The sequence below is a fragment of the Salmo trutta genome, chromosome 18 (assembly GCF_901001165.1).
Source record: "Salmo trutta chromosome 18, fSalTru1.1, whole genome shotgun sequence".
Lineage (NCBI taxonomy): Eukaryota > Metazoa > Chordata > Actinopteri > Salmoniformes > Salmonidae > Salmo > Salmo trutta.
Window position 1 is genome coordinate 24786919 of NC_042974.1, and position 15498 is coordinate 24802416.

The window sequence follows — 15498 nt, forward strand, 5'->3', positions numbered from 1 at the left end:
AGTATGAAGAATACAATTGAACACAGCTGAATAAAATAGAAAGGATATTTTCTCAACGATTTCTGAGGGTGTGCGCACATGTGGCTATTCTGTGTTGAGCGGTTAACAAAGAAACAGGTCCTCCTATATGCTTAATTTAGAGTTATTTATGCAACTTTAGTTATGATCAAAACATATAGCCCAGCGTTTGTATTTTTAATACATTGTAAGGCTGCATGATACGACTCTAATGATGATTTGAAAAAAGTTGCATGAAAGGCATGAGCTCTGTTGTTATTTGTGCAGGTTGCACACATTTCATCAGTCTCTTATTCATAACAGTTGATAATGCCTCGAATTGCCCGGCGGCATCCCCTTTGTGTGGCCGTAATGCCCCCTAAAAAATCCCTTGGGCTGAATATAATAATTAGAATTCCCTTCTCCCGGCTACGTGCTCCGAAGAAGCACCTCTCACTCACATGGGTCTCTCAGCTCAATTCTTATTAGCCAATGCCGTCACGTGATCAGGTCTTACTCGCAGGCTTTTCGTCAGCCAGCAAGATGAGTAGGTCTAACGAACAGCAAAAGCACTAGACTATCAACTTTTGTACTATAGGGGATAGTAGAGTGACAAACTCAGCAAAAAAATAAAGGTCCTCTCACTGTCAACTGCGTTTACTTTCAGCAAACTTAACATGTGTAAATATTTGTATGGGGGGGGCAAAATCAAAAGTAACAGTCAGTATCTGGTATGGCCACCAGCTGCATAAAGTACTGCAGTGCATCTCCTCCTCATGGACTGCACCAGATTTGCCAGTTCTTGCTGTGAGATGTTACCCCACTCTTCCACCAAGGCACCTGCAAGTTCCCAGACATTTCTGGGGGGAATGGCCCCAGAACACTGACATTCCTGTCTTGCAGGAAATCACTCACAGAATAAGCAGTATGGCTGGTGGCATTGTCATGCTGGAGGGTCATGTCAGGATGAGCTTGCAGTAAGGTACCACATGAGGGAGGAGGATGTCTTTCCTGTAACGCACAGCGTTGAGATTGCCTGCAATGACAACAAGCTCAGTCCGATGATGCTGTGACACACCGCCCCAGACCATGACGGACCCTCCACCACCAAATCGATCCCGCTCAAGAGTACAGGCCTCGGTGTAACGCTCATTCCTTCGCCGACAAACGCGAATCCGACCATCACCCCTGGTGAGACAAAATCATGACTCGTCAGTGAAGATCACTTTTTGCCAGTCCTGGTCCAGCGACGGTGGGTTTGTGCCCATAGGCGACGTTGTTGCCGGTGATGTCTGGTGAGGACCTGCCTTACAACAGGCCTACAAGTCCTCAGTCCAGCCTCTCTCAGCCTATTGTGGACAGTCTGTGCACTGATGGAGGGATTGTGCGTTGCTGGTGTAACTCGGGCAGTTGTTGTTGCCATCCTGTACCTGTCCCGCAGGTGTGATGTTCGGATGTACCGATCCTGTGCAGGTGTTGTTACACGTGGTCTGCCACTGCGAGGACGATCAGCTGTCCGACCTGTCTCCCTGTAGCGCTGTCTTAGGCGTCTTACAGTACGGACATTGCCATTTATTGCCCTGGCCACATCTGCAGTCCTCATGCCTCCTTGCAGCATGCCTAAGATAGGTTCACGCAGATGAGCAGGGCCCCTGGGCATCTTTCTTTTGGTGTTTTTCAAAGTCAGTAGAAAGGCCTCTTTAGTGTCCTAAGTTTTCATAACTGTGACCTTAATTGCCTACCGTCTGTAAGCTGTTAGTGTCTTAATGAGCGTTCCACAGGTGCATGTTCATCAATTGTTTATGGTTCATTGAATGGGAAACAGTGTTTAAACCCTTTACAATGAAGAGCTGCGAAGTTGTTTGCATTTTTACGAATTATCTTTGAAAGACAGGGTCCTAAAAAAGGGACGTTTATTTTTTTGCTGAGTTTTAGCTGCTATGTCAATCTACTATGCCTCATAGTACAAAAGTTGACCTATTCTGTTCAAGAAAGAAATATTCCAAACATAGTCTGGGACAGTTGTGGGATGCGATAGATTTACATTTACGTCATTGATACAAATGAATACAGTATAACCACTAGCATCCCAAAAAATTATTAAGCAATGAGGCTGACGCAACTGATCAGAACGTTTAGCTTAAAATGTTGATAAACTATTAGGCTTTTTCTTCACATTATAGGCGCAGGAATGTGCACACGGGAGTAGGCTATTAACACCATTTTTAAAAGTGACCGCAAATGTAATTATGCATGTAATGTTTTTATTAAAAAGGTGCATTCTTATGGTGAAAATGATCTTCCCCAAACTTGAAACTCATGCACTGCGTATGTATGCCAGTTAGGCTCTATACCCCTTGTAAAGTGGATTCATGTGCTTAAATGTAAGTTATTTTGCCGCTTTTGTTGTGATATAAACCTTACCAAAATATATAAGCCTATAGGCTAGGCTACATGAGGTGTGTGACTATTATTGGAAAAATTCGCAAAATGGCATGCTCTGTTTCTTGCCTTACTGCACACAACCTGGGCGTGATTCACAAGTGATAAATTATATCATTCACAAGTGAGTTAGCAAGTTTGGTAGGCTACTAATGACCATCAGCAGCATCAGTGCTTGGAGAAGCCTAATTACAGTGACTAAACGGTCACATGGAATTTTACTTCCTTCATGGCTCGTGACTGCTGGTGTGGAGGTAATACGGTCACTGTAACAGCCCTAGTTGCACCCCCTTTTGCCCTCAGAACAGCCTCAATTCATCTACAAGGTGTTGAAAGCGTTCCACAGGGATGCTGGCCCATTTTGACGCCAATGCCCAGTGCTTCCCACAGTTGTGCAAAGTTGGCTGGATGGGGATCATAGCTTATCAGAGCAGGTGTTTCTAATGTTTTGTACTCTGTGTATAAAGTATGTTGTATGGCTTTTGTGATCACATTTTATTTTCACTGTATTACTAATCAGAATGTGTGAATGGCAACAAAAACTATATATACACTAATATAAACATTTTCACAGCAAGCTGAGCATATTGTATTGATTTTTGTACACTGTGTGTGCGGGTGTGTGTGCTCACATTTATCTGTGTCTGTTTGTGTGAACAGTGGGGTCTCCTGCAGAGCTCGGGGAGTATGTCGTGCTCCTGGCTGACTGGATGCTTATGGAACTACCTCTGGAAGCGTTGGCAATCCTGCAAGAAGAGGGGCTGAGCTCTGTATCTCGTGACTTCTCACTGCAGCTCCTCCACACTCGCCTGCAGAGAGAGGAACCAGGTGAGGGGTTACACACACACACAAATGGAGTTGCAAGTACAGTTTTAATTTCATTCAGTTTTCACTCATGTGCAGATACTGTGTGTGACGGTGTGCGAGCGAAGTGTTGCCTCGCTCATTTCAATATCTCCGGTGCTGCTCGTGGCAACGTCATTTAGCTGAGTCTACCTTTAACAAAAAACATTATTTAAGGTAGTTCATCACACATGCATAAATTAGGCAACTAACAAACTTTGCAAGTGCAAATTAGCGTCTAAGTCCGTCCAGAGGGTTTTGTACTATACAAGCATTTCATCTATTCTTACCCCTCCATCCAATTGGCAAAGCTTCATTAAACTTTTTGGAATACTAATGATGTTTTCATGACAATTTGTTCAGGCAGGATTAACACCCTCTCCCACACTGTAATCTCTTTAAACCTCAGTTGGAATGACTTTGACAGTGTTTGCCTGGCTACAACGCTCCATTCCAACCATACTCAATAGGCGGACTATAATACCCCGGATCCAGACCTACAATGTGTTAAGAAACGCATTCGGGCTTTAAACTTACTGTTGAGTGAAACTTACTGTAATAAAAGAATGCAAAAGAAGCAATTATCGAAATCATCTAGCCCATTTTTTAGCTAGGTAAGTTAGCTGGTAAGCCTATCTAAACCTTGTAGTTATCATGGCCAGATTCTCTGCTGAGGCCTCTATTTGATTCGGTTGTAATGTTTGAGTCATTCAGATATCATATGAACACACATAAGACATGGCATAATGTGTAGAAATGCAGGAAATAATCTTTAAAGTGGCAAAATGTTCTCTCCGCCAAAAAGAGGGTTGTGAACAATGTGTCAAGTTTTATCACATGCACAAGTACAGTGAAATGCCTTGCAAGCTTTACCCAAAGTGGTAAACCCAAAATAGCTTTACTCAAAATAATCAATATCAAAATAGTATAACTAATACAAATAAAAATAAATATTAGGCGAAAGTGGCGGGTAGCAGGATCACTAATAGTAAACGGTATGGTAGCAACTTAAGGGTGGGACATTTTAGTAAATAAAATATTACATTTACATAAGTATTCAGACCCTTTACTCAGTACTTTGTTGAAGCATCTTTGGCAGCGATTACAGCCTTGAGTCTTCTTGGGTATAACGCTACAAGCTTGGCACACCTGTATTTGGGGAGTTTTTTCCATTCTTCTCTGCAGATCCTCTCAAGTGCTGTCAGGTTGGACGTGGAGCATCGCTGCACAGCTATTTTCAGGTCTCTCTAGAGATGTTCGATCGGGTTTAAGTCCGGGCTCTGGCTGGGCCACAGAAGGACATTCAGAGACTTGTCCCCGAAGCCACTCCTGCGTTACCTTGGCTGTGTGCTTAGGGTCGTTGTCCTGTTGGAAGGTGAACCTTCGCCCCAGTCTGAGGTCCTGATTGCTCTGCAGCAGGTTTTCATCAAGGATCTCTCTGTACTTTGCTCTATTCATATTTTCCTCGATCCTGACTAATCTCCCAGTCTCTGCCTCTGAAAAATATCCCCACAGCATGATGCTGCTTCACCATAGGGATGGTGCCAGGTTTCCACTAGTCGTGACGCTTGGCATTGAGGCCAAACTGTTCAAACTTGGCTTTATCAGACCAGAATCTTGTTTCTCATGGTCTGAGAGTCCTTTAGGTGCTTTTTTGCTAACTCTAAACGGGCTGTCATGTGCCTTTTACTGAGGAATGGCTTCTGTCTGGCCACTCTAGCATAAAGGCCTGATCGGTGGAGTGCTGCAGAGATGGTTGTTCCATCTCCACAGAGGAACTCTGGAGCTCTGTCAGAGTGACTTTCGGGTTCTTGGTCACCTCCCTGACCAAGGTCGATCTCCCCACATTACTCAGTTTGGCCGGGTGGCCTGCTCTTGGAAGAGTCTTGGTGGTTCCAAACTTCTTCCATTTAAGAATGATGGAGGCCACAGTGTTCTTGGGGACCTTCATGTTTTGGTACCCTTTCCCAGATCTGTGCCTCGACACAATCCTGTCTTGGAGCTCCAAGGACAATTCCTTCAACCTCACGGCTTGGTTTTTGATCTGACATGCACTGTCAACTGTGGGACCTTATATAGACAGCTGTGTGCCTTTCCAAATCATGTCCAATCAAATGAATTTACGACAGGTAGACTCCAATCAAGTTGTAGTAACATCTCAAGGATCATCAATGGAAACAGGATGCACCTGAGCTCAATTTCGAGTCTCATCGCAAAGGGTCTGAATATTATGTAAATACGTTTTTTTTTTTATTCACATGTATTTTTTTTAATCAGTTTTAGAATAAGGCTGTAACGTAACAACATGTGGAAAAAGTCAAGGGGTCTGAATACTTTCCGAATGTAATGTAACAAAATGTGGAAAAAGTCAAGGGGTCTCAATACTTTCCGAATGCACTGTATGTGTATTAAAGTAGTACAAAGTTAATATTTGGTCCCATATTCCTAGCGCGCAATGATTACATCAAGCTTGTGACTCTACAAACTTGTTGGACGCATTTGCTGTTTGTTTTGGTTGTGTTTCAGATTATTTTGTGCTCAATAGAATTTAATGGTAAATAACGTACTATGGCATTTTGAAGTCACTGTTAATGTAAATAACAATATTATATATTTTTAAACACTTCTACATTAATGTGGATACTACCATGGTTACATTTAGTTCTGACTGAATCGTGAATAATGATGAGTGACACAGTTAGAAGCACAAATATCATACCCCCAAGATATGCTAACCTCTCACCATTACAATAACAGGGGAGGTTAGTGTTTTTGGGGGAGTAGGATATATGTGTGCATCTGTAACTTTCTTACTCTCACTTTTGTTGGTGGGAGAGGGCAGAGTGGAGTGCCGTCGTCTGTGGATCTGTTGGGGTGGTATGCAAGTTGGAGTGGGTCCAGGGTGTCCAGGATTATGTGTGCCATGACCAGCCTTTCAAAGCACTACATTACAGATGTGAGTGCTACAGCGCGGTAGTCATTGTTACGATGCTGATAAATTACAATATCCATCCGGACCTTTGTCGCCTAGGAAATTTGTGTGACCGGACCTTCTCAAAAAGTATTTGAGTACCTCTGCTCTATTCTTTCCTAATATGGCCTGCGTATCCAAATTAATTTGTAATTTGCTTGTAAAATTCACATGACAAGTGAACTTACATTTATATCTGGGAAGGTAATTCTGATAATGACGTATGGAGAAATGTGAGCCTCACATTCTTGAGGATACAATAAAATAAGTGTCAGATAGTGTTCAATCAATATATTTTATTAGCAAGCTGCAGTGTCTATCCAATAAGTTATGTACTGCACATAGATCATGATGCTCTTACATAGAGTACCAGTCAAAAGTTTGGACACACCTACTCATTCAAGGGTTTTCTTTATTTTTACTATTTTCTACATTGTAGAATAATAGTGAAGACATCAAAACTATGTTGTAACCAAAGAAGTATTAAACAAATCCAAATATATTATATATTTGAGATTCTTCAAAGTAGCCACATTTACATTACATTTACGTCATTTAGCAGACGCTCTTATCCAGAGCGACTTACAAATTGGTGCATTCACCTTATGATATCCAGTGGAACAACCACTTTACAATAGTACATCTATATCTTTTTTTTTGGTGGGGGGGTAGAAGGATTACTTTATCCTATCCCAGGTATTCGGGCTGCGGCGTTCTGGATGAGTTGTAAGGGTTTAATGGAACAGGCAGGGAGCCCCGCCAGCAGCGAGTTGCAGTAATCCAGATGGGAGATGACAAGTGCCTGGATTAGGACCTGCGCCGCTTCCAGTGTAAGGCAGGGTTGTACTCTGCGAATGTTGTAGAGCATGAACCTACAGGATCGGGTCACCGCCTTGATGTTAGCTGAGAACGACAGGGTTTTGTCCAGGGTCACGCCAAGGCTCTTAGCACTCTGGGAGGAGGACACAATGGAGTTGTCAACCGTGATGGCGAGATCATGGAACGGGCAGTCCTTCCCCGGGAGGAAGAGCAGCTCTGTCTTGCCGAGGTTCAGCTTGAGGTGGTGATCCGTCATCCACACTTATATGTCTGCCAGACATGCAGAGATGCGATTCGCCACCTGGTTATCAGAAGGGGGAAAGGAGAAGATTAATTGTGTGTCGTCTGCGTAGCAATGATAGGAGAGACCATGTGAGGATATGACAGAGCCAAGCGACTTGGTGTATAGCGAGAATAGGAGAGGGCCTAGAACTGACCCCTGGGGGACACCAGTGGTGAGAGCACGTGGTGCGGAGACGGATTCTAGCCACGCCACCTGGTAGGAGCGACTTGTCAGGTAGGACGCAATCCAAGAGTGAGCCGCGCCAGAGATGCCCAACTCGGAGAGGGTGGAGAGGAGGATCTGATGTTTCACAGTATCAAAGGCAGCAGATAGGTCTAGAAGGATGAGAGCAGAGGGGAGAGAGTTAGCTTTAGCAGTGCGGAGAGCCTCCGTGATACAGAGAAGAGCGGTCTCAGTTGAATGGCCAGTTTTGAAACCTGACTGATTTGGATCAAGAAGGTCATTCTGAGAGAGATAGCAAGAGAGCTGGCCAAGGACGTCACGCTCAAGAGTTTTGGAGAGAAGGGATACTGGTCTGTAGTTGTTGACATCGGAGGGATCGAGTGTAGGTTTTTTGAGAAGGGGTGCAACTCTCGCTCTCTTGAAGACGGAAGGGACGTAGCCAGCGGTCAAGGATGAGTTGATGAGCGAGGTGAGGTAGGGGAGAAGGTCTCCGGAAATGGTCTGGAGAAGAGAGGAGGGGATAGGGTCAAGCGGGCAGGTTGTTGGGCGGCCGGCCGTCACAAGTCGCAAGATTTCATCTGGAGAGAGAGGGGAGAAAGAGGTCAAAGCATAGGGTAGGGCAACGTGAGCAGGACCAGCGGTGTCGTTTGACTTAACAAACAAGGATCGAATGTCGTCAACCTTCTTTTCAAAATGGTTGACGAAGTCATCCGCAGAGGGGGGGAGGGGGAGGAGGATTCAGGAGGGAGGAGAAGGTGGCAAAGAGCTTCCTAGGGTTAGAGGCAGATGCTTGGAATTTAGAGTGGTAGAAAGTGGCTTTAGCAACAGAAACAGAGGAGGAAAATGTAGAGAGGAGGGAGTGAAAAGATGCCAGGTCCGCAGGGAGGCTAGTTTTCCTCCATTTCCACTCGGCTGCCCGGGGCCCTGTTCTGTGAGCTCGCAATGAGTCGTCAAGCCACGGAGCAGGAGGGGAGGACCGAGCCGGCCGGGAGGATAGGGGACATAGAGAGTCAAAGGATGCAGAAAGGTAGGAGAGGAGGGTTGAGGAAGCAGAATCAGGAGATTGGTTGGAGAAGGATTGAGCAGATGGGAAGAGATGATAGGGTGGAAGAGGAGAGAGTAGCAGGAGAGAGAGAGTGAAGGTTGCGACGGCGCAATACCATCTGAGTAGGGGCAGAGTGAGTAGTGTTGGAGGAGAGGGAAAAGGATACAAGGTAGTGGTTGGAGATTTGGAGGGGAGTTGCAGTGAGATTAGTAGAAGAACAGCATCTAGTAAAGATGAGGTCAAGCGTATTGCCTGCTTTGTGAGTAGGGGGTGACGGTGAGAGGGTGAGAGGGTGAGGTCAAAAGAGGAGAGTAGTGGAAAGAAGGAGGCAGAGAGAAATGAGTCAAAGGTAGACGTAGGGAGGTTAAAGTCACCCAGAACTGTGAGGGGTGAGCCATCCTCAGGAAAGGAACTTATCAAGGCGTCAAGCTCATTGATGAACTCTCCAAGGGAACATGGAGGGCGATAAATGATAAGGATGTTAAGCTTGAATGGGCTAGTGACTGTGACAGCATGGAATTCAAATGAGGAGATAGACAGATGGGTCAGGGGAGAAAGAGAGAATGTCCACTTGGGAGAGATGAGGATTCCAGTGCCACCACCCCGCTGACCAGATGCTCTCGGGGTATGCGACAACACGTGGTCAGACGAGGAGAGAGCAATAGGAGTAGCAGTGTTTTCTGTGGTAATCCATGTTTCCGTCAGCGCCAAGAAGTCGAGGGACTGGAGGGTAGCATAGGCTGAGATGAACTCTGCCTTGTTGGCCGCAGACCGGCAGTTCCAGAGGCTGCCGGAGACCTGGAACTCCACGTGGGTCGTGCGCGCTGGGAGCACCAGGTTAGAGTGGCAGCGGCCACGCGGTGTGAAGCGTTTGTGTGGCCTGTGCAGAGAGGAGAGAACAGGGATAGGCAGACACATGGTTGACAGGCTATAGGAGAGGCTACGCTAATGCAAAGGAGATTGGAATGAACACTCAATGACACTCAATGACACTCAAATATAACTTTCCATCAAAGCCACCCTTTGCCTTGATGACAGCTTTGCACACTCTTCAGATTCTCTCAACCAGCTTCATGAGGAATGATTTCCCAACAGTCTTGAAGGAGTTCCCACATATGCTGAGCACTTCTTGGCTGCTTTTCGTTCACTCTGTGGTCCAACTCATCCCAAACCATCTCAATTGGGTTGAGGTTAGGTGATTGTGGAAGCCAGGTCATCTGATGCAGCACTCCATCACTCTCCTTCTTGGTCAAATAGCCATTAAAACAGATGGGTTGGCGTATCGCTGCAGAATGCTGTGGTGGCCATGAGAATAGAGAATAAAGTGTCATTGCTTCTAATAAAGCCTTGAATTGCATCCCGAAGTATGCTTGGAACGTCAACCGATCCTAATGCTAATGCTAATGAATTCTGCGAGATCTATTGCAAATTCATGTTTGAAACTCTTATTTTGTAAGAGAGTGGTATTGAAGCGCCAGCGAGCTGCAAAGTTCCTGTTAGCACATAAATTAGCCATATACAAAACTATATTGTCTGACCGAGTATTTGGCATACACTGAGTATACAAAACATTGAGAACACCTGCTCTTTCCATGACATAGATTGGCCAGGTGAATCTAGGTGAAAGCTATGATCCCTTGTTGATGTCACTTGTTAAATCCACTTCAATCAGTATAGATAAAGGGGAGACAGGTTAAAGAAGGATTATTAAGCCTTATCATTTTTCATGATAAGACTTGTTTTATTTTTGTGTTTTATTTATACCTGGGCATTTGCAGTGTATCTCGCAGCCTGTCTGGATGTAAAACAAGTGTAACAAACATCAGACATGCATTCAACATTTTGAACCTCTGAAATGGTCTTCACATGTAAAATTACAGTAAGTAAATTGTATTTAAATGTTTTATTGTAGTTGTTTTGAAGGATGATGTTTTATTAACCTTTCCAAAAATATGCACATTTGGAATTTCCAAAAGAAAAAGTAGTTCATGTTATGTTTGGGCAAGCTTAATTAACTTTAAAAAGGTTAAATGATTTGCATAACACCAGTGGGTGCTCAAAGGTTACCGACTTAAATGAGCAGAGACGGACATAGGGCATTTGGAATCTGGTGTGTGTGTGTGTGTGTGTGTGTGTGTGTGTGTGTGTGTGTGTGTGTGTGTGTGTGTGTGTGTGTGTGTGTGTGTGTGTGTGTGTGTGAGACGCGGGCACACACATGTCGTACTGAGCAGAGATTGTATGTGGATGAGGGTGGCTGGAGTATATATAAAAAAGTGACATTTACTTTCCACACCTAGGACAAACATTACCATAATTCTGACATCTATAGTTTACCACTGTGTCAAGAAGATGTAGTGCCTGAAGCACCTTTTGGAAAGCGCTATTTGTTATTCTACGCAGTAGTTTGCATGAAACATGCACCGGATGAATTTGAGCATACAAAAGACTTCCTTTGGGAAAGCAATGGTTATTTTGTTTAGGTGTCTGTCTGTTGTTTCTGGATTTAATTATAGGGTACATTTACTGAAAAGGAATTCTACAAGGCCTGACGTTTAATGGTTAACATGGAACTATAATCTTGCTTAATTTGGTCAGACGTAGTCTGTCCGCGAGAGATTACTAGTTTGCTAGTGGTCACTGCAGAAGGAAGTATTTATGGGTCGTAGGAAAACTTTCAGAGTTTCTGTATTCTTTCAGCGTCTTCAATGATACCTAAATGTCATTGGCTTTGGCAATAAACCTGAAACTAAAGTAAAGTCATTAGGATTTGTCAAAATGCTGTGTAATTTAAACTGCCAGACAACTGCTTCCTTTATTATTTCTGCATTCTGTTTGTGGCAGTTGAAAGTGACAACAAAAAGGAGACCAAAGGTGGAAAAGGAGCCAAGGGGAAGGTAGATCAAAGCAAAGCCATCAAAATGGTGAGTTCATTAAATAAATCTAGGCCTGCCTTTTTACCTGCCTTCAGCACAGGAAATTATTTAAGTCCCCTTGCCTGCCTGCCTCTATCTCCCTCTCACTACTCCACTCTCTCACTCCAAGTCAAATATGTCTCTTTCGCTCTTGCTGTCACCGATGTTTGTTTGGATGTGTCTATCCAATATTAGTCTACCTGGATTTAATCTGTGTTTCTTGTTACCCAGGTGCCGGTCAATCGTGTCTTGCCCCCCAACACCCTCCCAGTAGACACACACAACTTCAAATGTATACTTTACTTGTTTGACTTTAATAATGACCTTTAACACCTCCAATAAGTATTTCACAGATTTTCAGTGGTGAGATAATCTGTATTTCTAGGAATTCCGAGATAGGTATTTCTTAAATATCTTCCCGGTACAGCCAGATGAGGACTGGCCACCCCTCAGTGTCTGGTTCCTCTCTAGGTTTTTTCCTATGTTCCTGCTTTCTAGAGTTTTTCCTCGCCACTGTGCTTCTACCTATACATTGCTTGCTCTTTGGGGTTTAACCCTGGGTATCTGTAAAGCACTTTGTGACAACTGCTTATGTAGAAATGGCTTTATGAAATTGGATTTGGGAAATAAGATTGTTTGTAATGTCAGACCAGTGACATACTGTGGAGAAAATTGTCCTTAATACACCTCATCTAAGATATCATAGACCCTTACAACGAAGAGGAATATGGTAAGTAAGCATGATCTCAGTTGTCATTATTATGTTTCTGATTTTGCTAATAATTTCCTAAGAGAATCGTTGATCACGATACGGCCCCAGACGATAAGCTATGTTGTTCTGACAGCCCCGGCCCATATTCATAAAGTGTCTAGGATCAGATTTGACTTTTATATCATAATGTATAAGATTATATGGACAGGGGGTACCTGATCCTATCAGCACTTCTACTCTGAGACAGTTTATGACTATAGACCCTGATCTCTACTGATATCTTTGTAAACTGTGCTATGATGGGTTTTGTTGCAGTAGACACCTAGGGGCATGGCTCTCCTGAACGAAACATCCAAGAATACCATAAAGAGGTGCCTCCAATCTAGTGTAGAATATGCCCCCAAAAAGTAATTGATTCAAGATAGCACTGTTTTCCAATCCCATTTATTGATTTGATCTTTTGTTTTAATAAGCATGAAAATGTTGCCAGCGCCAAATAGACATGGTTGTAGTGGTCAGAGTTTTTAGCCTTTAGCCGACTTTTATGTTGATGTCCCTACGCATGGGTGTAGCCTGCTACTTACTTTAACTGCATACTGTGTACTAATCATACCAAATACTATATAGATTGTACTGTTTAGTAAAATCATATGCAGTAAGCAACAAATATCAATATACTACTCATCTTTATTGAGATGGCCTCATTGAATGCGCAATCGCGCTTTTTCACCGACGTTCATACATTTTTGTAGAACATGTCCCCTATTTTGATTATCAGCTGGTGTCGAACACACTTGAGTGTGAAAGAACTATTCAGTTCTGTGAAGCGAATTCTACTAGATGAAAAGCCGAAATGAGTATGACATCCGGGCATTTAAAGTATACTTGATTTTCAAAATTTCACATAATATAAAAGGTCATTTTTTAGTATACTCAAATGGCCTACTATTTACAATGCTAGTATGGGTATTTGGACTGGTTGTGTCCAAATACCCATACTTGCATCGTAGATAGTAGGCTGTTTGAGGATGCGAAATAAGAACGTTTTATGGTATGTGAAATTATGAAAATCTAATATGCTTTAAATGCCTGGATGTCATTCTCATTTCGGCTTTTACAACAGCTGATAATCAGATATGGATATGGGGATGTGCTACCAAAATTAACCAATAACACAAAACAACGCAATCGTGCATGACGCATTCTCAGTATGCAAAAATATAACGTTTTATAGTATGTACATTTTCAAAAATCGAGTATGGTTTAAATGCCAGGATGTTATACTCATTTCTGATTTTCATCTAGTAGAATTCGATGCACACTTTTCCAAAATGCATTGGAAGCGGTGGGCTGCGATTGATAGGCCCTACTTCTCTTCATGTAGCCAAACAACAAAACTAGAGTACATAAAAGGATCCGACTGTAACGCTAGGGTGTAGTGGGTGCAGAGTCAGGAGCAGGAGGCAGAGAATGCAGGGTAGTGTTATTTATTTAACACAACGGCAAAACACAAGCCGCCCCAACAGCGAACTAGAGCGCACACCAAAACAAATGTGCCCAAACACATGGGACAAAAACAGGTCGGCGCAACATACGCACTCGCACTTCAAAAATACAAATGAGCGTGCATCCACAAGCAATACAGTACCAAACAATCCCGCACACAGAGCAGGCGGGCCTCCTGGCTAAAATAGCCCAGCTAATCAGCCCAAACCAAAAACAGGTGCACACAATCAACAAAAAGGGGAAAAGGAAATCAGTGGCAGCTAGTAGGCCGGCGACGACGACCGCCGAGCGCCACCCGAACAGGAGGGGGACCTACCTACGGTAGGAGTCGTGACACCGACCCAATTTTTGCCTAAAATGACATACCCAAATCGAACTGCCTGTAGCTCAGGACCTGAAGCAAGGATATGCATATTCTTGATACCATTTGAAAGGAAACACTTTGAAGTTTGTGGAAATGTGAAATGAATGTAGGAGAATATAACACATTAGATCTGGTAAAAGATAATACAAAGAAAAAGCTTTTGTACCATCATCTTTGAAATGCAAAAGTTAGGCCAAAATGTATTATTCCAGCCCAGGCGCAGTTTAGATTTTGGCCAATAGCTGGCTTCGGTGTATGTGCAAGTTTAAGACTGATCCAATGAACCATTCCATATCTGTTCAAAATGTTGTATCAAGGCTGGACAAATATGTCTAATTGGTTTATTAATACATTTTCAAGTTCATAATTGTGCACTCTCCTCAAACAATAGCATGGTATTATTTCACTCTATTAACTACTGTAAATTGGACAGTGCAGTTAGATTAACAATAATTTAAGCTTTCTGCCCATATCATATATGTCTATGTCCTGAGGATTTTTTTTGTTACTTACAACCTTATGCTAATCACATTAGCCTACGTTAGCTCAAGCCTCCCGCGAGGGGGCGGCACCCATCCCGTAGTGGTTAATTAGGAAGATGGATTTCTGCTTTCTCATTGAAAAGTGTTTCTTGTTCTCTTGGCCTTCGTCAGAGCTTTTAAACTAAATATTAAACCATCTTTTGATTTCTGAACGTGTCGACACAGGGGACTCAGGATGTGGCTACGTTATTGATGTCATGTTAGTCAGGCCTTTTGATTTGAACATATGGATTGTTATAGTTTGTAGGCTAGGCTACCTATTGAATTATTACATTTATGGATCGAACCTTAGCAGTCACTTTCATCTCGTTCCCAATTATCAGTGCTTTAGTTTATTACGTTGTTGTCCAACGGTTCTGAATTTGCGATGCACCCAACTGTCCAAATTGTTCTGTGCAATAGCCTTTTGATTTGAGCATTTGAAAAGTTTTGGTGTGGCTATTTGATTTAATGTATATAGGCTATTTGATTTAATGTATATATGTTACAGCACTTAGGTTTCACTAATAAATATGTTGAAATGGAACCAGATTATACATTTCTGTCTTCAGTCCTTTTTAAATAGGATAGATGGGCGATATGGTCTACTATGGTATAAGTCGAATGTGATAGTGTTCCTATAACCAGCCTCAGTAGGCCTATTACTCCATTTCTATTCTATTCAGAGTTTTGAGAAATTAATCAAATTAAAATGAACTATTATCATGCTGGTTAATGTGGTTCATGCCTGTTAAATTTTGAAAAATCCACCCACATACTGCCTGCGTTGCGGCCATGGCATACTGCATCATTTTTAATAAACAGTACAGTACGTGCTAAATACTATGCAACGATGCGTACATAGTATGCGGTTTAAGTACAGTATGTAGTACGCTAGTA

The 15498-nt window shown here is 42.9% G+C and overlaps 1 protein-coding gene across 4 annotated transcripts in view; it reads left to right on the top strand.

Moving 5' to 3' along the window:
• Nucleotides 1-15498, top strand: part of cfap46 (cilia and flagella associated protein 46) — a 93327-nt gene that overhangs the window by 70194 nt on the left and 7635 nt on the right. For 3 of the 4 annotated variants that reach the window (XM_029698089.1, XM_029698092.1, XM_029698093.1), the window contains 4 exons: nucleotides 3100-3267; nucleotides 11422-11504; nucleotides 11727-11787; nucleotides 12193-12225. In XM_029698089.1, the coding sequence (XP_029553949.1) occupies nucleotides 3100-3267; nucleotides 11422-11504; nucleotides 11727-11787; nucleotides 12193-12225 (345 nt within the window). The remainder of the gene's footprint in view (nucleotides 1-3099; nucleotides 3268-11421; nucleotides 11505-11726; nucleotides 11788-12192; nucleotides 12226-15498) is intronic. The other variant, XM_029698091.1, reaches the window with a different exon arrangement.